Raw genomic sequence first — 26,167 nt, 5'->3', positions numbered from 1 at the left:
GACGTAAACGACTGCTCCTGAGGATTAACCCTACTCCTATTGTGACTGTATAGTAGATTGCATTCATAGCAAAAACAAGGCAAAAGCTTTTTAAAAAATAGTTTGGTAACCAGTCTCCCCCGATACATCGCTCTGTCCCAGTCCCTGAAAACAGAGATCAGGCTAGTAGAAACAACATTGTGAGAGATGTGAATTTCTTTTTGATGCAAGAGCACATTCAGCAGGTTTCTTTGTCTGGGCTGATGACCAGCTGGTCTCACATCCTGCCCCCCCTTCCCCCAATCTGGAGGGACTAAGGGGGTAATAGGAGGTGTGTGTGTGTGTTTGTGAGTGAGAGAGAGTGAGTATGATGTGGTGGTGGTGGTAGTGGTGTATTTCATTCTGGAGATGGATTAACAGCAGAAGGGAGTGGTTGGGGAGCTCCAGCACCTCACCAGTGGAGCTCAGCTCCACTGATCCTCGGTCCTCAGGGACTCTGGTGTTGGATCCATCCATCCATCCATCCATCCATGAACAGTGCAGTCTGGGCTGACATGCAGTGTCAGGTGGGAAAGAAGAAGAAGTCAGAGAACGGGCCACAGCGCTAACAGCTGGTACCCTGGAGTATTCTGCAGTTTGTAGATAAATCTTTTGCTTTGCTGTATCTGACGAACTCACATTTAGTTTTAGAAATGTTGTGTCCTTCCTGGGAAATGGCAGCATGCCAACCGTATAATATCAGGCCTACAGTGTGAAACACAATGCTGCTATGTGGCAGTGATATAGGCAGTTACCCATAGTATTTATATAAACCTGCTCATCAGCTGTGGCAACGTCCAGGTGTGTGGATTTCATTTTGTTTAATAAACAATGGCCTGTTGCTCAGCGACTTTGCCCTTGAATTATTTTTTCCCCCAGAATTCAAACCCTGGTTGACACATTAAATGGGCAGATGACTCAATAATGGAAATTATCACTGCTTGCAACTTTCCAAGGCACAGAAATAGAAGCCTCCAATTACATCATTGTTATTTGTCTCACCTTGTCTGGTCCAATTGACTTTCAGTGATGCATAATTTCCTGTTCAGTGTATCGAGGTCAAATGATATATATCAAATGATTCCTACCTCACTGAAGTGGCAGTTTGATTTTGACCTTGCATTATCTCACCACACTGCCATGCACTCTGGCCTTGGTTGCCAGTCTCAAAGGTAAACACGGAGGCAAAGCTCTGGTGAATAATTGATGGCGGTGGTGACGGTGGCAGCTGTTCGTGATAAGGGAGAGTCTGTGGTTCTACTGCATGTCCTGCTGGAGCACTGTGATAGGACAAAAGATCTGTTAGTACTGACATTAAGTGCACACAAATAAAATGAGCAAGTTCATGCCACAGCTCATGCCTGCCTGTGGGAGTGGTACACTCAAACTTATTTCAGACATTTCCACCTTTTTCATCTTAACTGATACAAATGTCTTAAGTTGGCTCTTAGTTCAGTCGTTATCAGATGATTCACTCTTATCACAGTAAATGTCTGAAAATAACAAACAGTTCTTGTTGCAATTCCAAAGTGAAATATTTCCAAATTTTTTTGTCCAAACATTTATCTTTACTCTGCTTGCGTAAACCCCCTCTTTGTGGTATTTGCAGATATTCATCAGATGGGATCAAAAAGTTATCACTGCGATGAAGACATGAAGCTTAGACTGGTTAAATTCATCCCTGACATTTCCCTTGGGTTGGGTGCTGCTCCTGAGCCTTTTGATAGTACAGGAACTCAGGAACTACACTCATAGTCACAGAAATGGGCTTTCTGAGGCAAATCTGTCAGGGTGCTCATGTCCCTGCAGGGGAATAGGTCACCTGGGATGGCATAAAAAGTGACCACAAACAAATGCTGCCCTTTATCTGTTGACCACACACAGTCATTAAAGGCCTCTATCTGTCACTGTAAAACCTGATTGACTTCACAACCTCAGCCTGATGTTCTTTGTCTATGAGTGGCTTTGGGATTGCCACATTTAGCTTTACAGTAGATTTGAAAGTAGTTTTTGAACAGTGCTTCAATTCAGTAATAGTAGTAGTAATAGAAATTTCAGTTAAACTAATCAGCAACCACATCTTCCAGACAACAGCTACCACAACAGAGAAGCTCTGCTTTTATATAGTGTTGATAAACAGGTGGCCAGTCCAGACTAACGTTTTGAATGGGACAGTCCCTGCTTCACAAAGCTCTGGTTTGTTTTTCTGTGGAGCAACCCAGCTACTCAGGCAGTGTCTAGGTTGGGGCTCGTCTGTTTTTTTTTTTTTTTTTTTTTTTTGTTGATGCCTGTGCTTTTCTTGTTGATTCCTTTTTTGTTGGGAGCGTCTCAGTGAGCAGGAAGTGGGAATAATCAAGTGAGCCATGGAATGCCCTGTTTTGTGGGACCATCTCTACTCTGGATTTTTTTTTTTTTTTTGAGCATTCAGGGATGTTAAAGTTTAGGCACAAAAAAACGGGAGATTTGAGAAAAACTGGTGCTCGTTCTATTGTTGTGTTCCCCCACAATCCTCTCCCTCCTTAAACAGCACTGTTTTTATTTTGTTCCCTGCCCCTCCCTCTTTCCTGTACACACACTCCAAAGCTCACAGCATCTCTAACTGATAGTGTTTATCATAAGTGATGTAAAACTCCTTGTTTCTTTGCAATCCTACAATATGTTGTACCAACCTGCAGAGGAATGTTAAGCCAAAGAGCTTTTGAGTCATGATAAAGGACAACAGTAGTAAACTTCAAGCTGCAGCCATGTTTACTTCAATGCGCTTTACTTGGCTCACTGCCTGTGAGCTACTGGACTCCAGAGGGGAAACACTTGGTTTTATTTGGGGAATATTTTTCCCAGCCCATCTGATTTGTGATTGATGACTGTCTCTAAATTTCTATGTTGTGCATTTCTGATGACCAGAAGTGTTTGTCTACTATTGAACAACTGTGTCACCCTATAGTGCCACAAATATAGAAAAGAAAGAAATTATTGAATTAAAACGTTCATAAAATGTTATACTTGATCACCAACATTGATCCATAATGACCATGAGCTAATGTGGCTTGGAATAAATTTAAAATATGTAATAATATATGCGATATGAGATCTTGGCTGTGGCTATCCTAAAGAGCTTCCTAGTGGCAGCTGGGCAGCCTTGTATATGTTTCTATAAATACTTAATCCACACATGTATATCTTGGATAAAATTGTGTTTCAGTATCTCCAGGCCTGTCTGACAAATTACAATTGGTGTACTATGCAATGATGGGCCCCAGGGCACAGCTCAGTGTTCCTAATTGCTCAATGTATTAATGATGGATGGATTAAAAAGGCTGTATTGATGGATAATAATTTATAACTTATCTAAATTGCTGTGTTGTGTACTTCCAGATTGATCTCAGTATTGATTTTTGCCTAACCATGTCTGTATGTGTTAGGGCAAGGTCATGAATGGGTGATTATGTGGGTTATAACAGCTATAATAATGTATTTACTATTACAGATGTAATTCCCTGGCAGTGTTTTCCAGTCACTTGCTGACTAACAGTCAACTACCCTGGGTTCTATCAAGCTCACTGTCTCCAGTGTGAAATCACAAAAGCAAGGGTTTCTATAACTTTTTCAACTTGAAAAAAAAAAAAAAAAAAAAAACCCACATATTTTTCAACTTCCAAAGATTGATATGCAACTCAATGCATATCACACAAAATAATTGACATACATTTCTTGGATGCTTGCTTCAGTCATAAAGTCACAGAAATGAATGAAATCTGTAAATATCCACCCTTGAATACCTAATGTGCCTAAAATCACAGCCAACAGCTCTGTGGCAGTGTTGAAGCTCCTCCAAGAGGCAGCCTCCATGTGGGATGGGAATTGAGTACTGGTTCCAAATTGTCCAACCCATCAGGATCACATGCCTCGGGGCTTATCAGTTCCTTTTATCAAAGCCAGTATGTTTCTCCTGACAGCTGCATAATGCAAAATGATGCCAATGCAGTTGGAAACTTACATCAAGGAGTGATGGCGGGCAGGGAGCAAGAAACCTTCCAGTGTATTAATTTCACAAAGAAAAACTGTGCCAGTTGCAATATCAAGTAAGAGTGGAACCACCAGCAATATCCTGAAACATTTTTCAATATATCAGGGACTTGACTTTGGGAATACCATGTATTTGACTCAAAAGTGTTGTTACTGGTACCAGTCATATTTTATAATAACATTAGCGCCACACAGCGTTGATATTGATAACCTGTATACTTAGTTTTTCCCCTTTTAAGAAAACTGATCAGAAATTGACACCAAACTGAACCAAAAACAGAATCAATTATCAGCAAAAATTATGCCACATGACCAGTTTCAGGCTTCAAACAGTGAAGGGCTGATGGGCGAATGTTTATGTGCATGACGGAGAATAGATGTGAGAGGCCAATAGAAAGCACAACAGGGGTCTTTGGAGACAACAAAGCAGCACACACAATCATACAGTGATAAATAACAAGCGAAGCAGTAACAGGCTTGTAGGGGAGAGGGAGATGTGTGTGTGTGTGTGTGCGTGCGCGTGTGCGTGTACATCAGCGGGCCTGTCAGTCAGCTAGCCCATGAACTCCTCCAGTCTTCTATAGTGCACAGGTCCAGATTTATTGTTCACTGGCCGTTTAACTTTATTTGTGTGTGAATATGATGGCCTTAGTGATTAACCCTTCTCTGCCTTGTCTTGTGTTGTGTTAAAGTCTCAGCTTAAAGATTAGTTAACATGGTGCCAACAGGGCAGCTGGAGCTGATGACTGATTCAGTAAGTGTTAATAGTTTGGGCATTGTTTATGGTGAAAGGTCAGTTATTTTAAATTGTGGAATTGGAGCAATTCACAGTGTAAGTCTGTGTTCATTGTCTCTGCTTTTATTCTCTCAAGGGGCAGCTTCTGAATTATATTTCGTCCACCATGGATGTATGAGTTCAGCCAAACTTCACAAAACAATATTTAGGTTCCTTGGGCATTACAGAAAATTAAAACCTTTTGTGTTTCAACTTGCACTTGTGTTTTCTAGTCTTTAATTTAAAATAAAGACAAAGGATTTCCCTTAGTTGTGAGACACTTAATATAACTGCCATTTTAATCAAGTGCCCCTCCAATTTCCCTTAATAATGGTTTTTGCTGAAGTGTGAACCATTGAGGGAGTAAGCAGCTTGGTGTGCTCTGTGTAATTAAGTCAGCATTGCTGTGTTTGCACTGGAGCACATGACATCCGAGGAAATGCAGGCATGCCTGGAATCTCCAGGAGCTTGCCCTGCCCTGTGGAAGCTCCACTCAGTCACCCACATACACTTGAACTCATTTTACGTTCCTGTTGGTGAAGCCCGCACACAGGCCCTATACATAGACTGACCACTGAAGCATGCATGATTTGCACATCTTGCCTCAGTTGAATTATCAGGCTTAATTTCAGCCTCCCCTTGTTAAATATGAGTCCCATCTCATTCTTACAGTGTTGTAATTAAGCCAGCTCATATACTTCTGGGCCTGGAAGCACAAATGGGAATACAGTAATAGTGCTCAGCTAAAAGGCTGTTCATTGAGAGAAGCTTTTCCTACAGACTCTCCCATTAAATCCTGATGAAGTGATAATTTGGCTGGACTGATTTCTATGGCCTCAAATGATAATATAATGCTATCAATGCATATTGCACAGCAGAAAAATGCTGATATGAAAGATGTAGTTCAGAAACAAGATATCCTGCAGATACCAACTGCATATCAGCCGAAGTCACAGTTCATTATGTTTTTGTTTTTTGATGGCAGGAGTGTTTGTCCTTTGTGTTAATTATCCAGTTCACATTTCTGAACAAACACCAGACTTGTTCATCAGCACGATATGCATTGAGCTTGCTGAACTATCAATAATGGTTCCGTTTGCCTGTCTTTCCCACTTCTCTTTGACTGCAATATGCTTTCACTTTTGTGTTTTACAGAAGGTAAAATTATTCCATTAGGCTAGTTGAATTTTTGAATTTCCCCTCTCGATTCCAATTTAATTTTATTGTCCTATAATGACAATAAAGGCCAGCCAACTATATGGAAACCTAACGATAAACTCCACCCATTGCAGTTATCTGGTTTGACCAGCTAAAGCCATGACCAGTAATTGTGTTAAAATGATCTGGTTGTCACTGCCAAGCTATTCCTTTAACCCAGTGCTTCACCTACCCTCTGCAGGTTGACACTTTGGCACATCCAAACAAATCAGCCAGAAATTCTCACAATTTGTAACCCCCAGCTGTAAACATATGTGGACGTGTGATGATGCCACAGCTACAAAATGTGATATCTGCAGTTTTTAACAGCTTTCTCCAAAATGTATTTTTAGGTAAACCAGGCTCATTATGTTGGGCATGCAAAAGAGTGCATTTCACACAGCCTCTGGGGATCAGCATGTGCTTGCCTGTGGGCTTAGGGCTAGTGTTTTGGTCGTTCCTGGCGTTGATCCTCTCTGGAGTCATGTGGGAGGAGTGTGCAGAGAAGTCTGTAATTATTCTGTCTCCCTGACATATTAATGGGGGCTGGCTCGTAATCCTAAGTAATGGCATCCTTGTCTTGTATTAAGGATAAGAGCATGTGCTTAAGTGTCAAAGGCTATTCAGAAATCCACAGAAAAGAAAGGAAATGATGGCAAACATAAAATCAGATAACATTACATTTTAATGGTTCTGCAGTCTGTGATGATAAAATGCAGATGTTCACTTGCTATTTTCTGTTATCTTATACAGATAAATTGCCCGAATCAAGCGTGGCTCAGCTTTCGTTTCATTGTCAGTCGAGCATCACTAGCATCACATCACTGCTTCCTTGTTTCCATGGCTTCTTCATTAAATAAACGCTGGTCTCCGAGGCAGTGGATCTCCCAGGGCCAGGGCTTTGCCTGATGTGGGAGAACATTTACTCTGTGTTGACAGGGAGAGATACCAGATGGGCCAGGGCTTCCCCTGTCACTGCAGAGTTACTGCACCTCCGTGAATGCACAGAGGCTTGAGCGATTGCTCTTCCATATCAGCGTACAACACAGTAACCCAGGCCTCTGCCCGAGCCAAACAGGTCATACAGGAGAGACAAAGGGCAGACCTACTTGTCTCAAAGTCACAGTTTATCCTCTGGTTCTGAAAGAGCTACAGGCAGTAAGGCAGAGAGGCGTTATAGCAACACCTAAAGTGGAGCAGTTATTTTTCCACACGGGCAAGGATGCCAGATCAGTGAACTAGATGGAGGTGACTTTGTTGCCCTTGTGGACTACTTACCGAACTTAGTCTGATAACCTTATGCACTTTTCTGGACTGTGCTAGAAATGTTTAAGATGTGACATTTAAGATGCATGATTCTGTGCAAATACCACATGCATGAGGGAGACACTACATGTGATAAATTAGCTAAATTATTTTGATTACTTATATTCTGTCTCCCCAATATTTTGACCTTTTTTAAAATGTGTTTTCTCCAGGACAGTGGTAGTCCTTGTGTAATTCTCATCTGTTGGATCCAGCAAAACTGACAGAAGTTTCTTGGCTCATCTCTGTACAGCACAAGGCGAGATCTTGATCCCTAAGAGGGTTACTTTAATTCGAGATTTGTGGTGAAGTCATAAATATATGCAAATGAATCAGTGTGACAGCCAGGATTCACACTATCTGTCAGTTAACTTCAGTGGATGGAATGAGAAGGCACTTTTCTGATTTGTATTTTTAGCAACATGCAAGTATTTTTTCCATTTTTTTCCCCCTTTACTGTTATTATAATGTGAATTCATTAGTCCTTGTCCTTTGCTAGTCTTGCTATGTACTCTATCAGCATTGTTGTGCAATGACTTCAGCTAAAATATGTTGTAAAACAATGATCACTGTGCGGCATTTCAGAGCTTGACAGAATTAAAGCTTAGCTGTTTAAAAAATATCTGGCCTAATAGTTCAAAATTTCAATTGGCCTGCTGCCATCCAACTGCCACAAGGCACCCAAATATGTTTGAGAAATATTTTGCACTCTGTGGTATGTCAAAAGAGAGAGAAACAGCGAGAGAAAGACCTGTGTGAAGCCTGCTGCAAGAGGGAGAATGCCAAGACCGTTACTGGAAAACGATAGACACTGAGCCGCATGATCCTGTGAGGGAGGTCACAACCTGAACACACACAATGAATCAATTGTAGTTCAGACTGCTTGTGCACTCATTACACACACAAGTACTTTCACTAAGTTTCTTCCCAGGTGTAATGCGCATTGCCCTTTTAGCAATAGCTGTTAATTAGCCACACGGTGCTACTCAATTTACTGTTTTCTTTAGCTTGTTACATGGCTTTAGATAAAAGTGCCTGCCAAGATGTGAATGAATACAGATGATCATAAAATATGTGTATACTGAGTTTGTACAAATTGACAAGATCTTCTGTTTTCTGTCTGAGAGTCTTGGTACGAAGGTCTGAATTTAGTCTCTTTCCTCATTACCCTCCTTTCCTGTCTCTGTATGAATACATGTCTTCCTCAGAGCCTGCTTAATGCAACTAAGTGTTCCTTTTACTCTTGCTAATGCTCTATTTGTGTTAAGTGTTGACAGTTTGCTAAGCATCCAGGAAATGACTTTAGATTTTTATATATAGTGTGTGCGTGTGTATCTATCTATATATATATATATATATATATATATATATATATATATTGCCTGAGACCTGGCAGGCAACACATACCGGATCCAGCCCATCCAGGAAAGAGCCAAACGTCCTCTGGACTATAAACAATAGGGCTTCTGGTTTTGTGTCATGTTTTTTGAGAACAGAAAAAGAATAAGAAAGCATGTGATGAAGTTGGGGAAAGGGGTGGAGATAGGAGGCCCTCTCTACAATTCCTGAGTTGTCCCCCCCCCCCCCCCCCCCCCCCCCGTGTACTCCTTTATTCCAGCCGTGTGACAGCATGGCTGGAGAATCTGAGGCCATTAGCTCACTTAAAGTCTGAATGTGCACTTTGTCCATTAACATATCGGCAAATAAGTATTGCAAACAGGCATTCCGGCCCTACCCTTTGTGTTCACTTTGTGGTAATGCTTTGCTCCCTGACTCTTCAGGCACCTGCAGGACCAGTCATCCTTTGCAGTGTTGGTGTTGATTAAGCCACGCCTTCTTTGGACAGACCTTTAGATTTGGTTCCTCACTGCAGAAAGCTCCCAATGTGTTGCTCTTTAGTTTTTCACTCTTCCTGAGCCCATAGTGCAATTTGAAGTTCTAAATAGTTTTCTGCTTTTTCAAATGTAGAAGGGTGGTGTTAACAACACTCCCTTGATTGTCTAGCATTGGCATTCTGATGGTCAAGTGGAATATAGACTTTCCGAAATGTGAACCTGAAACAGACTGCAGGTGTAAAAGCTCTGAAAAGATCAAGTTCAAGGCTTTCAGCTCAGCTGCTGCTTTGAATTTGGTTTGGATTGCAAATCTGCACTCGGGCTCCAACTAACTCTATCCCTCTCTGTCTGTGTGTTTGTGTTAATTAAGTTCTGGACATGGTGTCTCAGAACTGGTGGTGCAAGCTTTTCTATGACTGTGACAGTTTTAGAAACCAAAGCAGTGATTACCCCACCAATATGGCAACAGTGGAGGGATTACTTGTCTATTTTTAAAATGTTGGATTAAAATCGCTTTACTGCACCAAGCAATTACTATTCTTGGTTATGTTGCCATATGTGCCACATTGTTCAACATTATTATACATTAATCGTTGGAAGTTAATATAGTTTAATGCGCTGAACCATTTACACTAATAAAATATGCCTCTCTTTGCACTCATTGTACCTGGATGGAATGAGTAGCACAGCTAACAAAAACTGTCCTTTTTTCTGTTGTGCATTTTAAATAGGAATGTGAGAAGCCTATAGGTTGTTTGAAGATCCTGTTAAGCATTTGAACATTTGTGTGTGGAGGAACCTCTTAACCATGTCCACCTGTTACCTCTCAATCTTCTTTCAGCTCTCTGGAGCTGACATTAACAGACAAAAGTGTGATATATGCTTTCTGTTTATTTTACAGTGCATGTTGGTATTGTATGTACAGCTGTCATGTGGCAATCTATAAGATGACTACTCAAAGAAAGGCTGAATTCAGACAGGATGGTCTGAAACACAACTGTTTTGTCAACTCAACAAAACGCCACAACATTCCCAGGAGGCAAAAGGGGGAAAAGCTGTTGTAGTCACTGTGGTTGTTTATTAACCATGCTGACTTTGGAAAAGCATCTGGCCTTCACAGTAGCTGAACAGAAACACAATTTCACAGTAGTTTTATTTGCAGTGGTTATTTTGACGTGTTTTAGGCTACAGTATTGTCTGTTATAGTATGTTTGCTATAGTTTGTTAATGAAAAGAGTGAAGGAATACCATTACAGTTTGTGTGTTGTTGTTTTTTGTTCGTTTTTTTTTTTTTATAACTTGGCACATCTTCCAAATTCCCCTGTTTATACAAGCAATTATGCTTTCAGGCAGCAAGCATAAATAACCAAGTTGGTTCACATATACATGCACAAACTGTGTACATTGAAACCCCTTCAGCGTGGGCCATCCATCCATCCATCCATCCCTTCCTGACTGAATCTTTCCTGACTCATGCTCAGTGAAGAAAACATTGCAGCACAACAAAGCACAAGATTTTCCAGGGGCCAGAAAAGCTGTTTTAAAGCTGAAGTGAGTCCCAGCTTTGGGATAGGCAGAAACATATTTTAATGATCAGTTTATTACATTGCCATTGTCATTATTAACTATTCTGATGGGGATTAATTTATTTTCATATGTTTTAAAAACGTAAAGAATGTAAAGAATTTGATGTGTTTTAATGTCACAAATAATAGACAAAAAAAGGTCCCAAAGCAATCTACTTCAATTATGGCATTATCTAAGTGGTTAAACACGATTTAAATGTAAACACTCAAACGGAGGATTGATAGAGAAACTGTGAGTACATTAAATGAAATCTGACAACAAACTAATCACAGCTGTCTGAAACCAGCAGACTTTTCTTTTGGATTATGCTGTTTTCGAAGTAGCTCCTTTCATTCGGGAAATCTCAAATAGAGCACACTTTGTATTTTTACCTCAGCATGCAAATTTGAGTTGTACTGGCATGAACATAGTTTATGGTTTGGTTTTTTGCAGCTTCAGCTTTTATCTCCTTTCCTTTTCTTATTGTCAGAGCAGATCTTAGCTGCAGCACTTCAAAATGGCTAATGTGCTGCTTGGCTTGACTTTTGGCTCTGTTTGCTCTCTGCACAGATCAAAGTCACCAGAACAGGTGTAAGTAGATGGGAGTTAGTCAGGTTGTCAGTCATACTGGCTTTACCACGCCCGTCTCTCTGTGTGGCCTACTCTGCCTGGGGGACTGGAGCCAGATAAGGGTAGCGATGACTGAAAGTGCCACTTAAATGAAACACAAACACTTGTGCACCTATACACGCTGTTGTATAATAACACACCAATACAAATAAATGGGTGTAGAAAAATGGATTTTAAAATTAATAGAATTAGCTGTGCCACTTTGAATTAAGAGCACATAACAGACTGTAAGTGCACTTCACTGTGTGCTGTTTGTGGATTTAGATGCACTTGGTTGTTTCTTTCTATTCTTTGTCTCTCAAATATAGAAGCATACACATCTAACTGTCAAGTAGAAGAGGAAGAGTGTGTGGGAGATGTAGGGTGAGGGCAGAGGAAGTGGAGTGTAGGTTTATGTCTGTGGGTAGGTGGATAGTAGTATTGTTGGTCTGATGTGTGTGGGGGGGGTTCTGATGAAGCCAAGGGGAGCTTTATGTTCCACATTGTTACAAAGCAAAGTGGAACAGACAAAAGCATATTAACGATCTGTTGATTTGCTGTGTGTTCTGGTTATGATAAATATATTGCCCCACTCATCTGGCAGGGAGAAGGGCAGTGAATTTACAGTCTGTTGAGATAATTTTTTGGTCAGTGGCTTAAGTCTCTGTCCCCATTAGTGGAGCAGAGTGTCCACAGCACTGTGGGAATCCATTGTTTACCCCCCATTCTTCATTAATAATCCACCATCACTCCCTTTCTCTCAGCTCTCATCCTCTCTCCTTTTCTCACAAGCTTCCTTTTCTTCTCTATCCTGTTCTCCCCTCTTGCCTGCTCTATCCCTCTTAGTCATTCCTGCCTTTTGTTATCCTTTGCCACTCTCCTCTTTCAAGACTTCATCCTCCCAATTCTAGCCCTCTCTCCTCTCTGTGGTGCCCTTTTGGACAATGGAGGAATCTTCTGGTCTGACTACAGGGTGGGGGCAGTGAGGGCTCTCCTGTGAGTGACAGCCCTGTGTGGGGCTGGCTGTTTGGCCTTTGTCCTTCTGCCAAGGAAAATGGAGGGAACCCAGGGGGGTGGAGCAGTGGGAAGGAGGAGGGGGGAGGACCTGTATGGGTGTCATTCATGAGTAGAGGTTTTGGGAGCTCTGGTTTTCAAACAGCGCTCTGCACAGGGAGGGGGGGGGCTGGAGGGGGGTACACTTTGGCCAAGTAGAAGAGCAACATCAGTCCATATTTGCTGCATTAGAATAGACCTTGAAGTGACTAAGCATGTAGTCTTGCAGGAACATGTGCTTTTGGTTTCAAATAACTGTACACTGCAGATATTTTTATCAGTACAATGATTCCAAACGCACAGCTACCTTCTGCTAGAGTCACGCTGTGTCTGTGCTCATTCATGTACTCAAGTTTATACCACAACAATGACTCCAGCTATCTATAGAAATGAGTGCACTGTAATGAGGCTCACCACACGAGTGACCAACCAAGTTACTCAGTCATCCAAATCCTCTCAGCTTTTTATTTCCCTGGACACTGAAAGAGTCCAAGCCAGCACCAAAGCATGTGCTCCCCCCTCCCCTCTCTTTGAGCCCCTCACCCAAGTTGTGTGCACACAGTATGTGTAGTTTGTGAGCATTGTGAGGGAATGGATATTGAGAGGAGCTGGGACACAAGGACTGGGTCAGGACTGGGCAGATTTGGCAAAAGACTAAGAGGCTTGGGCATTGGTGAATAGGAATTCCAGAGGAATGGCAGAGGAAAGGAAGTGTGTTAGAGTAAAACAGAAGAGGGGAGGAAAGAATAGAGAGGAGTTTAATGATGGTGTGTAATTTGACTTCCTCTTTGTAGCAAACTTGGAGATGAGTTTGTCCATTGATTGAATACCTAGACAAGCTGAGACCTGATCATGTTGGTTCAGCCCTTTTTTGTTTTTGTTTCAGCAAATGCCAGGATTTTATGCCTTTGTTTCTGCAGAAGTTACACCACCCCCACCACCCACCACCCCTCAGTTGCCAGAATAAAATACTTGTGAAAACTTTGAATATTTATACTGTAGTTTTAAACAATGAATCTGGCCTTAGTTTGATCATTTTAGGACCAAGATGGAGTTGTGTGTCTGTACTTTCTCCATGGTCTCCTGCACACTAAGTAGACCCTGTAAGTAGAAGGTTGAAATTAGTTATTTGTGTAATAATGTGTGTGTGTGTGTGTGTGTTTGTTTGCAAGGCAGCAGCTGCCTGTTCTGTCTGTAGTCTGATGGCATGATTGGAGGGAAACTGCTAAATGGAGTCACTTGACTGGAACACTGGGGCCTCTGTAAAGACTGGACACCCTGAACCTACAGCAGAGCGTTACTCATACAGGGAGCATACAGTTTACTCGTTTCACAAACACATCCACATACACACTTTGCCTCTTGGATATCTGTGCTCATATTTTAATTAGTTTGTCTGGAGTAACGTCAGGCCCACAAACATTAGCATTCCGTTGCGAATTTATAGTCTCTTAGAGGGCATATAAACACACCCATAAACACTCAAACACACACCTACTCCTGCTGACACACATGTATGTTAATTTGTTGCATGTTGCCCTCTCCCCCAGACGCACACCTCAAGTGCTAGAGTTCTGGGCACCTTAATCCAAAGTAAAACTAAGACTATAAGACTTCACACCAACACCAACACCATCGGAATGGGATCTCCTCTGCGGGGACTTAAGCATGCGTGCACACATACAAACACACATCTCAGGGAAGATTCAGTCACTCTGAGTGGAATGTAAGCTTAGCAGGATGATGCAGAAAAGATAAAACAAAGCATTTTACTACAGTGTTTCTTTTGCCACAAATTGCTCTCTCACAGGTTACACATGGGTGACTGTACTTCATTTACTGTATAATAATGTCTGTGTGTGTGTGTGTGTGTGTGTGTGGGGGGGGGGGTTGTTACTAAGTACCTGCACCCATTTCATACCAACTTGATTTGGCCATGTTTGGATGTTAGGCAGACCCAATCCTCCCCTTTGTGAAAGCTAGTCAAAGTCCAACTAAATCTTTCCCTCTGTGTCAGTTCCTAAAATGCCTTGATGTTTTAACCCCCCGAATTGCTCTGAGGAAGAGAATCACTGATCTAACACTAGATTTCACACACTTATCAACAAGTGATTAGTGCTGATTTCTCAATGTTGATGCACCCCTTTTTGTTTTAGAAATAAATGCCAATTATTTGCCTTTTAATTCTGTTCACTGAAGTGGCACAAGTACTTTAATAGTAATTATATGCCTTCTTAATGCAAAATACTTAATACAAAATTTGTGTGTACCATTTTCATGACTCTTTGCAAGTGGGCTGTGCTGACTAGTATGGTATATATTAGTGTAATTGCTCTGAAACCCCACACTGCCCTCTGCTGACATGGCTATAATTTACCCACCTCCCCCACCTCACTCCACAGTACTATATCCTCCTGTTCACAGCTTCACTCCCTTCCTTAACCAAACAATTCTTGCAGCGCTCTCATTAAAACATCCCAGTTGAAAGGTTGTAAAGGAAATGTAGCGCAGGCTCTCACCAATGTGCCGCCTCAGTCTACAAATGGTTATACAAGCACAGGTCTGTAAAGGCTGTCTGAGTAACTGAGCAGGCTGTCGTGGCTTACTAACACAACGGAGAGGCGGTGACACTGCTCCCAGTTGTTATTCCAATTGACCTATTGATCCGTATAACACTTTGTTTGTTTTTTTTTTTAAAGTACATCAGTTGGTGGGAAACGGCAGGAACATCAAATCCATTTTTCATAAATGAAATTTGCCATTACTGATTTTTCTCAAAGCAGCTGAATGCATCAGAGAGCAGATTGATGAAAAATATCAGTCTTTATTAGACAAGTTAATTTGTTATGTAGTGGTCTCTGAGAAAGGAAAATGTTACTGGGTACACCGGCAGCTTCTCTGAGAGTAGACGGAGTGAATGACCATCTTTGTGAGTGTTCATAATTGCTTGTGCACAGGCATGATTGCATTACTGTCTAGATTTCCGTCATCACTAATTGGTCTCTGGATGATATCAACATTGGAGAGGAATGCGCTGGTGATGATGCTTTTATTGCTTAATTGGTTTAACTTGAACAGAAGAGTTACTTATTTTCTGTTAGTAAAATGTCATGTTGTACTTAAGTTTGTTATCCTCAGCCATAGCAGGCTTTTTAGGGAGTTGGACAATTTTCTTCCTTCGTTTCTGTGGTTGGATTTTATTCAATTTTTTTTATCTCTCTCCTCCATCCAGTGATCATGTGTCTTCAGAACACACTCAGCCTGAGCGTCACCTGTTCTCCTAGTGAGGTAGTCTCCACTCCTGGAGGCCAGCTCCCATCTGGGCCTGGCCCGAGTCACATGGTCGCCCTCAGCTCCTATTTCTTATTCCTGCCATCTAATACCTCTCACCTGCTACTCATTGAGCCAACACCCTCTTTATCTCAATCTGCCTGTATCCCTTTCTACATTTATCTTCTCATTCCTCATCCTGTTTCACACTCCCATCAGGTGGGAACGCCAACTGCTAGGCTATTACTGGGAAATTTTCACTATTGGGAAGTCACTGACATTCCCTTTTGTGCACTGCCAGCGTAACCCAGATAAGAAAACACTACAAATCCAAACAAAACACACACACACAAAACTTGTTAAAAGCAAGTGTCTGTCATTGTGGAACAGAGGGGAGCTGAAAATCAACATTCTTCTCTTTGGCAGCATAATTGTAGAGCTGTCTCCCAGCATGTTGTATTGAGTGTGTACATGTGTGTTGTCAAGCAAAAACTTGACAGTAGACATCAAAGGCGTTTTTTTGTTATCTGATTTATAGCACATTATACAACAGAGGACTGAAGAGACCGGAGTGCATCAGTGCTTCATTTTGAAACTTAAATCTGAATGAAGGAAGAGAGCAGAAAGTGTCTGGATTTTCTAATTGAGAGCATTCATCTGTATGGTTGTTGATGAACTAAGGATTTTTTTCTTTGCAGGACACTGCTAAAAGTCCGATTTTAAATTAGAATTAAGGTTTAAACTCCAACCATGCAGACATTTGTATTCAGGCAGCATCACTTAATAATGAGTTTATGCAGAAAGCAAGATTCTCAAGAGTCTTCTGCCTTACAGCGGCTGAGAGGTTGACTGGCTTTTGACACTGCAGACAGTGAGTGCACTGTGGGCTGCAGCACTAGGGGCTGATTGAGGGGTTAATAACTGCATAGTTTCTTCCCGTTATCCTGGCTGCTCCTCGCTAGCTTGTCTTGTCTGTCCATCTGAGCTGCAGATGACACACAGACACACACACAGCTCTGCTGGCGGAGGAATGTTTCTGAACGCTGTCCTGTCCAACAACCAGCCTCTTGTGAAAGCACTTGGCACAGCCACAGCCGGAGCACTCTATCCTCGGCTCTCCTATCGAAAGCCACTTTGTTTGGTTGGTGTTTCCATGGTGTGGAGGAGTTTTTGGGGAATATGATGATGGAATGTTGAAAAAAATATGGCCATGTAGACGACCCTCTTCTGAAAATACAGGACAGTTTGTGTTAACTCAAGAGTTACGCTCAGGAGACAGAAGACTGTCCACAACATTTAGAGAACTACTGTAACACACTTCGTAGGTTATTGGGCCAAAACCAGTACACTATTTCGTTTCGTTTTCGCTTTTATTTATCATTTGAACAGCAAGCAGGTCATTGCCTCTGTGTCGTTGCTGCTTTTCTTTGTTTTATATCACTGCAAATTGAATGTATCAGTTTTGGGCTACTGCACAGAAAATACAAGATACTAGTAAATGCCATTCTGGTTTTGCAATTGCAATTTTTCACTATTGTGTATGTTGTAATAATCAATCAAAGATCAGCAGTTGAATGGTGAAGATCTGTAATTGAGAAGTTTGAGTCTGCTACTTGCTTTTTCATTGATACTTAAATTGATTTACACTGCTGTATGCAGGTAAAATTTTTATCTCAAAAAAGTTAATTTAAAAGCAGTCTGCAGCTATTTTGCTCATATTCAAATTATATTTTTGAGTTTCAAGTGATGCATTCTCTGGTTCCAGCAACTATTTGAATTTTTTGTTCTCACTTGCCTTACATCTAGTAAATGAAATATCTTTTCATTTTGGACTATTGACAAGTTAGAATAATAATAACTGGATATCCAGTTATATCCTCATGAGCTGTGGGAATTCATGATGGGCATGTTTCCTGTCATCGTTAACATATTTGTTTGTTTTTGTTTGGATTAGATTTTTTTACAGCCAGCATCTTAGTGTTTAACACTGATGCTTGTTACTTGATGTAACCTGATAATATCAAATATTGAAATTGAATCATTATTCAAAATAGTGACTAGGAACTGAAGTGTTTGTTCTGATTTAACTAATGTGGTGTCATGTGTCTCTACAGCCTTTTTTCAGACTACTGAACCTTCGGAAGCTTGGCCTGAGTGACAATGAGATCCAGAGACTCCCGCCTGAGGTGGCCAACTTCATGCAGCTGGTTGAGCTTGACATCTCCAGAAATGGTACAGAAATACCTAAACCAGTGCACCATGCGCTTCTGTCAGTGCTCTACTTTATCTGCTTTCAGGACCACCTATTAAGACACAGTGGGCCCAATGACATGATTCAAAATAACCTCTCTTGTTCACAAAACAACAAATATCTGTAGAAGAAATTTCTGCCATGTAGTGATAAGCAGCCTGACCGTAGGCAAATCAGTAGGAGAACCAACTATCCATCAGCAGCCATTAGTTAAGCACTAGCTGGCTTATCTGGTTCTCTTTGCGAAGATGCCAGTTTGCCCACAGGCACAACAGACTATTCACACTTTTCTACGCCATTGTAATATGCCTAAGATGAACAAAAGGAAGAAATTCAGTGATACCATCTATATCACAGAACTATCTCGCACCTTCTGTGTCCTTTTAAGTTGCACTCACACACACAGAGACTCAGAGGCAGGAAGGGCCGGCATGGTAGATAGGAGACATCTGCTCTGCTACACACTGCATCAAGTGCTGCTAGAGCAGTGTGCAGTGGCCTTTAAGGGCCTTACCCATCTGTCTGCCTGTCTGCTTCCCTGCTCCTTATGCAGGCAAGGCCAAGCCAGATGAGTGTCATTGGCTGCTTGGCTCAGTAGGGATTTCTTAATGTGCACCTGCAGTGTCCAGTGGTAGAAGAGCCAGATAACAGGTCAGATTTCTACTTAGGTTCTGTATGTGCACCTCACTGAGCAGGCAAAGCTGAATCTGAGCCTTTACTGAGTCTTAACATCTTTATCAATTATATGCCACCAGTTCATAGAGTAAGTTGTAGTGGTTGACTTGCCTTACAGTAAGTGTTGCCTTGAAAATTATTTTACTTCAGTTGTGCTCTGAAAGTTTAAAATAAAAGTGAAACATTGAAGAATTGATCAATTTAAATGAAACCATCTCTCTATATTTATATATACTAGATGTCTGATGTGTTCCCTTTTGTATGATTTGTCACCAGCGTACAAGGCTGAAGCAAGACGAAGACACTTATGAAATACTGTTAGATATAGAAGTGTGGTAAAGAAGGTTTGACTGTGACTGGATCAGGGAAAAAAACAATTCAATGCAGAGTGATTTCACATTTTGACAGTTTATTTTTTGGGGGTTGAAAGTGTAATCTACACTATGAACACATCCCTTGTTACAGCTTTTACCTTTTTCTGACAACCTTTCCTTTCTCTCATTTCTCTGCTTTGCCCATCTGGTTGTGATTACAAAGAACTTAAATGATTCAGTTGATAGACTACAACAGCCCTCCGTTTTTTTTCTACATCTGTGTCTCCATGGTTCTGACTGCTGTCCTCCCCAACCCCCCCACCTCCTCTTTTCTCCTGCAGAGATTCCTGAGATCCCTGAGAGCATTAAGTTTTGTAGGGCCTTAGAGATCGCAGACTTCAGTGGAAACCCCCTCTCCAGGTAGGTGGATTGGAACAACCCGTCACTCAGTTCATCGCTGTGAGAAAATTCTGTGCTTGCCCAGATAGAACAGTGGAGGGGGGGGGGGGCAGCAGCACTGACAGGAAAAATGAAACAAAGCATGAAGTGTGTCATTTGTCTGCTCTGATTGCTTTTCCTTACCATTTTAAATGTGTAGTGAGTCATATCGTCTGTGTGTTTGAATGTATAGTCTACACTTCATGCTGATTTGTGACTGCAATTCTTGGAATCATTCAGATGCTAAGAAATTATTATACACAACAAATGTCTGGAGGATAGCATGCTTTGTGAGACATCACACTCGCTCACCAAACATGGATGTGAATGCAATCCATGTGTTGTTAGCCTAGGATGCCAATGATAGCATCTGCATCTTTAAGTTAAGTCACTTTTGAAAGGTTCCAAGTTAAAACCTTTCCAATTCTCACAAGGCTCTTCATAAGCGAAGTCGAAGTCGGTGCGTAAAAAATGAGACTAGCTTTGACCCTGAATACTTAAACAGATGGGACTATCCAGACAGCCAATTCAGGTGATCCAATGCATTTTACAACAGATCCCAATGAGACTCTCTCCACTGATTTATAATTTTTTTTTTTTCTTTTACCCCCCTTCCCTCGCCCCTCTCTTTCTGCCACAGATTGCCGGATGGTTTCACTCAGCTCCGAACACTTGCTCACTTGGCACTCAATGATGTGTCATTGCAGACGTTGCCCAACGACATTGGAAAGTATGTGCACATATACAATAGCTACTTTCAGAAAATTTTGCATTATAAAAAATTTCCTTAAGTGCTGAATATTTAAAGAAACTGTAATCAATTTATAAATGAGTAGGTGGACAGCAAGCTGTCCACTTGCTCAATTAGTAATTGCACAATTACTCAATTATGCAACAAAAATACCAAACACTTAAGTGCTTTTAAAATGTGAGGATTTCCTATCTTTTTTGAATATTTTTATTAACTCTTGGTTGGAGAAAACAAACAATTTAAAAATGTTACCAGACTGAAGAACTAAGACATGGATAGATCTGTGATAATTAGGAGACTGAGCAGTCTTTCAAGGAGTGTGATTCTGCTGCCCAGTGGGCTCCGAGGCAGCTGGGCTGTGGGCCACTGCTGTGTTCAGACAGATGGAGGAGCCCCTCACCATGCCAGGCGGCCCAGAAGAACAGACCTGCCATCTGACTAACCAACCTGCCTCTCCTCTCCCCCTACCTCTCCTCACGCCGCCTGCCAACTGCAACCCCCTCTCTCCTTTTTCCTTTCCTCCTTTCATAGCCTGGCAAACCTGGTGACGTTGGAGCTCAGGGAGAACCTGTTGAAGTCTCTGCCCACGTAAGTGTCATCTCCCTTCAGTGTACATGTGCTGATCTTCATCTCATCTAATTTCCATCAAGCGCAGTAGGCATCTGTTGTGTGTGTCACTTCCACCTCTCCTATTGCAACAGTTTCTTTTTAGTTGCAACATTCACAGGTTGGCTAAAACATCTCTCAACTGCAATGGTCATTTATTTCTTATACTCTTAGTGTCATGCAGCCATCAATGTGAATGAGTGGTATATTGCATAAGTTTGTAAAGCTCTGCTCCAGCTTCTTTCATGGTCCATATTTGTGTGACTGAGAACTTGTACTATTTTCTGTTATGTATTCAGGTCACTGTCATTCCTAGTAAAACTGGAACAACTGGACCTGGGCAGCAATGAACTGGAAATTTTGGTATGTGAATAACTTGTATCATTTAATATTTCCAAATATAACACATCATTAATTAATATCAACATTTAGAGCTCAAATTTAAACTCGTAAAGCTGTACCTTTTTAAAAAAGAAAAAAAAGTAATTTGTGTTGTCACTGCTAGTGCTGCGTACACACACAGTGACATGACAGGTTTCTCAAAAATCTTTGTCACGTTCCCAACACAATAATTATGACCGAAGCCATGTTTACCGCAAAGAAATACAGCCTGTCTGTCAGACCTCTGAAGCCATGCCTGCACTGAACTCCAGGGTGAGCACAGCTTTTAGTGTGGGAACGCCCACCTGTCACAATAGGACAGGGTAAACAATACCTCATGACTTGACAGGGGCGGAGGCTGGACAAACAGTTGACATCATGATGAAACATTGCCTGCCTGCATGTTTGTCATGAGCCACTGCTCCGCTTACTTTGTTTTTAGTTTAAATCATCCCTCAGACTTTAAAATGAGTTTAACTCCAATTTTGGGAGGACTTGAACTCAGTGTGCCTGTGATTATGATGAAGAGCTGCATCTAAGCGTCCTACTTTGGTAGCTAAATTATTTAATTGAAGTCTATTTCAATCATAGTCCTTAAGGAGTCTCCTTGAGAATGTGATTCTGTGGTTAAAAACTCGAGATGAATATTGCTGTGATCTATTACCATCAGCTGTGTTTCCTACAGTATCTGTCTTCTGTTTGCTTTGTCTCTTGGTAGTTTTCCGCTGGATCAGATTTCTCATCACTGTGTGTTTCGGGCACTCACCTCACTGACTTTGCACTGCAAATATTAACAAAATGTAACACTCTGCTCTTATCTCTTAGCCGGATACACTTGGTGCTCTTCCCAACCTGAGGGAGTTGTGGCTGGACCGTAACCAGTTGTCCTCATTACCACCAGTGAGTACCATTTTGTAACAAATATGTTGCAAGAACTTTTCAGTAGATATTGTTGCGCAACTACACATTGGAAGAACTACTTCCAGATAATGTCTTCATCATGTTTTGATGTGAACATAATAGTTCTATTGTCTCTGTGGCTCACACTAAGCATTATAAATTTTTTGTCTGTGCAGGAGCTGGGGAACCTCCACAAACTGGTGTGTCTGGATGTATCAGAAAATCGTCTGGAAGATCTTCCCTCAGAGCTCAACGGCCTCCTTGCTCTTACTGACCTGCTGCTCACACAGAACCTGCTGGAGGTCATCCCAGACAGCATAGGTGAGAAATAATTACTTTTGGCATTTAATTTTTTTCCAAAATATGTACGTATATATTTCTCTCCACCCATGTGTATGAGAAATCACAATTTCTCATTTACGACATTTTATCAGCAGCTACTATTATCGCTCCATCCACCCTATCCCTGCATCGTTTCTTTTAGATGCCTCCAGGGTATGATATCAGCTTGTTTTTAGGTTCATTATCAGTATATACCATCAAGCAACATCTTGTTCAAGTTCATGCAGGGACTTGGCCAGATACTCTTGGCCAGCTAAATAAGATCAGCACTGCTCTCTAGTGGAAAAAAGATGTCAGTGCCATGTGACACAAGAAATTACAAAAGCTTGACATCTGTTTTTGACCTGCACCACTTCACTGTATTTAATCATTTAAGATTATCTTGATCACTCACACATAAAAAGCACATTAAAAACATAATTGGATACAGATAAGCGATCACATTAAAAGTACTTCACACTTTTTCTGTTGTACTGCTGCAGCTTGTTAAATGTGGTTGTGTTTTGTCTCCAGGATGTCTGAAACAGCTGTCTATCCTGAAGGTGGACCAGAACAGACTGACCCACCTGACTGATTCAATAGGAGAGTGTGAAAACCTCACAGAGCTCGTCTTGACAGAGAATCTTTTACAAGTAGGTAGATGCAATCTGACCCAGTTGGGATTTATGCATTCCCATTAAAATGTGTGCTCCATTAACAGCATTATGTTTCATTATTGATTTCGATGAGTCTTAATGGTCCCTGTCTCCCTCTCTTAAAGTCACTTCCACGCCCGCTGGGCAAGCTGAAGAAGCTGACCAACCTGAATGTAGACCGCAACCGTTTGGGCAGTGTGCCCAAAGAGCTGGGTGGCTGTTCCAGCCTCAATGTTCTCTCACTGAGAGACAACCGTCTAGGCAAACTGCCTGCTGAGCTTGCTGATGCCACTGAGTTGCATGTGCTGGATGTGGCTGGAAACAGGTAACCTCACTTGACACAGTTTAAAATGTAAAAGGACTGAGTGGATCAATATCTTATTTTTGTTGCTGAAAAGGAACAGTGGTGGCTCATCTCCTCCGATCTTTTCTCCAGGCTACAGAATTTGCCTTTTGCCCTGACAAACCTCAATCTGAAGGCCATGTGGCTCACAGAGAACCAGTCGCAGCCAATGCTCAAGTTCCAGACAGAGGATGATGAGCGAACGGGAGAGAAAGTGCTGACCTGCTATTTACTGCCTCAACAGCCTTCCCCGAGCCTTGGTGAGCAGCACTTAGTTAATGCCAAGCAAAGTTACAATGGGCTTGTTGTTGGTTTTCAGTAGAGGGGAAATTTTAATCCCTCTTTGAGCTTCTTTTTGTTGTTGTTGTTTTTTTGTTGTTTTTTTTTTTTTTGGTGGAGGTTTTTGCCAGTTAGTTGAGTGCTTGCAGCTCATCAAACCACAAGTCTATTGTTGAAGCTGTCAAATCAAAAATAATCTGCTGCCATTACCTCAGTTTGACGTCCTCCTCTACCGGTACTTTTCTTTCCTTTTCCACAGAGAACTTGCTGCAGAACAGTGTGGATGACAGCTGGACAGACAGCAACCTGAACCGAGTGTCAGTCATTCAGTTCCAGGAAGAGACCAAGGCTGAGGAGGAGGATGATGAGACTGCTGCAGAGCGTAGGGTGAGGAAACTAAAGAATGCATCTTCTTCTGTTGAAAAAGTTTTTATGATTTGCACTCTTGCTAATGATCAAGATAATGTTTAACTATGTTATTGAGCTAATTATGACTGAAGCTTTGGTGCTCGGACTGAAGAAGCTTTCAAGTCCAAAACAGATAGTTTTTTTCTTTTTGTTGTTGTTGTTTTTTTGTTTGTTTTTTTTGACAAAACAATCTTACTCTATGCACAATGAAGGTTATAAATTTGAGTGTTTTTTATATATATATATATTTGTTGAGCATACCCATACTAATTCACATTTGTTGTCAAACGCTGGTAAAGGAAAAGTTTCCTTTGCTGCAGGGTCTTCAGCGGAGAGCAACACCACACCCCAGTGAGCTGAAGGTGATGAAGAAGGTGATTGAGGAGAGAAGGAATGAAGCTTATACATCCAGACCTGATGGAGAAGAAGAGTCCCCTGACCCACAGGTACGTCAGACAAACAGTCATATGATGATGTCAGGTCTGCAAGTTGTGTCGTTAATTTTTAGCAAGTTGAGTTTTAGAAATGGTCCATTGCAACTTAACAATAAGTAATTTTATATCTGTGCTGTTGGTCCTAATCAACTAAAACTTGCGCTGTTGGTTTTCAGGAGAAACGGTTCAGCGACCTCTCCAACCAGAGCCACGACTCCCAGGTCTCCAACAGCACACTATCAGCCACCTCCCACGAGGGCAGACAAAATGTGACTGCCACCTCACAGAGGGAGGACCTTGTGGATGGCCACTCCCCTCAGGATGAGGAAGCGCTGGATGAGATGGAGGTGGAGTATATCGAGGTGAATAGAATATTAATTCAGTCTTCAGACTTGGCTACAGAAAGAAATTTATATTAGAGGATATGTTTATTGAGATGATGGATAGATTTAATCAACCTTTCTTTTTAAACTGTAAAATCTTCCCTTCTCTAGCCCACTGTGCACTTTGCAGAGGAGCCTATCATCCGTGGTGGGGATGAAGACGACGACGAGGATGGGGAAGATGGCGAGAGGAGCGATGAGGAAGACGAGAGACCGGCTTTTCCTGCAGAGAAGCAGCGTCTGATCAGGAAGGACACGCCGCATTACAAGAAGCACTTCAAGATCACCAAACTGCCCAAGCCAGAGGCTGTGGCTGCACTGCTGCAGGGCTTCAGTCCTGATGGCCTCAACTCCTCAGCACAAACTGCTGAGGACGAGGAGGAAGAGCAGAGTATTGGCACCTTACAGCCCCATCACAGAATGGAGGAGCTGGAGGACAGCCGACAACAGGCCAACTCCAGTCAAGTAAAGGTAAAGGAGAGATACCAACAGGGCAAGGACGCAATTCAGGGATGTGGTAGGTTTATCTGGGAAGAAATAGGCATATTATGAGTACAATATCACTCTCACAAATACCCCACGTCTGTATTTCCCAAAGACAGACATACAACAATATGTAGACGTTGTATCATAGATTCATAACACACCAAATCAGTTTATTAGTTCATTTTTGCCTGAGGTTTTCTATTTGTAATAAATTAAATATAATAAGTTTATATTTAAATTGAATATATTTTGGCTTGTGCCTTGCCTCTATGCAAACAATTAATACTGTATGCATAGACTAGCATTTTGCAATTTGCAATGGGAGTGGGCTGCTAGCACTAATTAAGGACATGGCATTGCATGCAGGGTCGTGGTGGAATAGAGTCTACATTTGTGTTGTAAAGCAGGCAGATATCCCCCCACTCAGGAGCTGATTTTGTGGTTTAACCACAAACTCACCAGGTTTTCAGCTCGGAATGGCTTCCTCAGATCTTTGCTTCCTCTTTGCTCTGTCTTGCAAAGGCAAGATGTCCTTTTTTGAATTCCTAGAAACACTTAGCAAAAACCTTACAACATTTCAGTAGCTTCAAGGGATGAAGTCTCTTACATGGAACAAAGATAAGACTTTGAAGTGTGCAAGGTTGCCTCTTGTCCAAATTGAAATAAAACACATGATAATGCAAGCTTAGCTCAGCTTTTCTTGCACAAACTGGCCCAGTTCAGTACTAAACTTCTCACCATGCTATTAGCCATCTCCTGATTTAATTGAATAATTAGATTTCCACGTTCTGCTTATATAACATTGGGCGTGTATGTTTGTGTGAATGGAGTAAGTGAGTTCTGCTCAAGGAAATCACTCCCCATATTGATCTTTTGTATTTGGGGAA

The 26,167-nt window shown here is 41.5% G+C and overlaps 1 protein-coding gene across 1 annotated transcript in view; it reads left to right on the top strand.

The window, feature by feature from the left end:
* scrib (scribble planar cell polarity protein) overlaps positions 1 to 26,167 on the top strand; it is a 57,053-nt gene that overhangs the window by 5,562 nt on the left and 25,324 nt on the right. The window contains 14 exon segments of the mRNA XM_029528677.1: positions 17,769 to 17,886; positions 19,236 to 19,314; positions 19,973 to 20,062; positions 20,615 to 20,671; positions 20,989 to 21,052; positions 21,896 to 21,970; positions 22,147 to 22,291; positions 22,826 to 22,944; positions 23,073 to 23,272; positions 23,384 to 23,601; positions 23,829 to 23,944; positions 24,298 to 24,423; positions 24,588 to 24,773; positions 24,906 to 25,265. Coding sequence (XP_029384537.1) covers positions 17,769 to 17,886; positions 19,236 to 19,314; positions 19,973 to 20,062; positions 20,615 to 20,671; positions 20,989 to 21,052; positions 21,896 to 21,970; positions 22,147 to 22,291; positions 22,826 to 22,944; positions 23,073 to 23,272; positions 23,384 to 23,601; positions 23,829 to 23,944; positions 24,298 to 24,423; positions 24,588 to 24,773; positions 24,906 to 25,265 — 1,953 coding nt within the window.

This window comes from Echeneis naucrates, chromosome 20 (genome assembly GCF_900963305.1).
Source record: "Echeneis naucrates chromosome 20, fEcheNa1.1, whole genome shotgun sequence".
In the NCBI taxonomy this organism is placed as follows: Eukaryota; Metazoa; Chordata; class Actinopteri; order Carangiformes; family Echeneidae; genus Echeneis; species Echeneis naucrates.
Note: the sequence above shows the minus strand (reverse complement) of the source record. Positions and strands in the feature narration are given on the sequence as shown.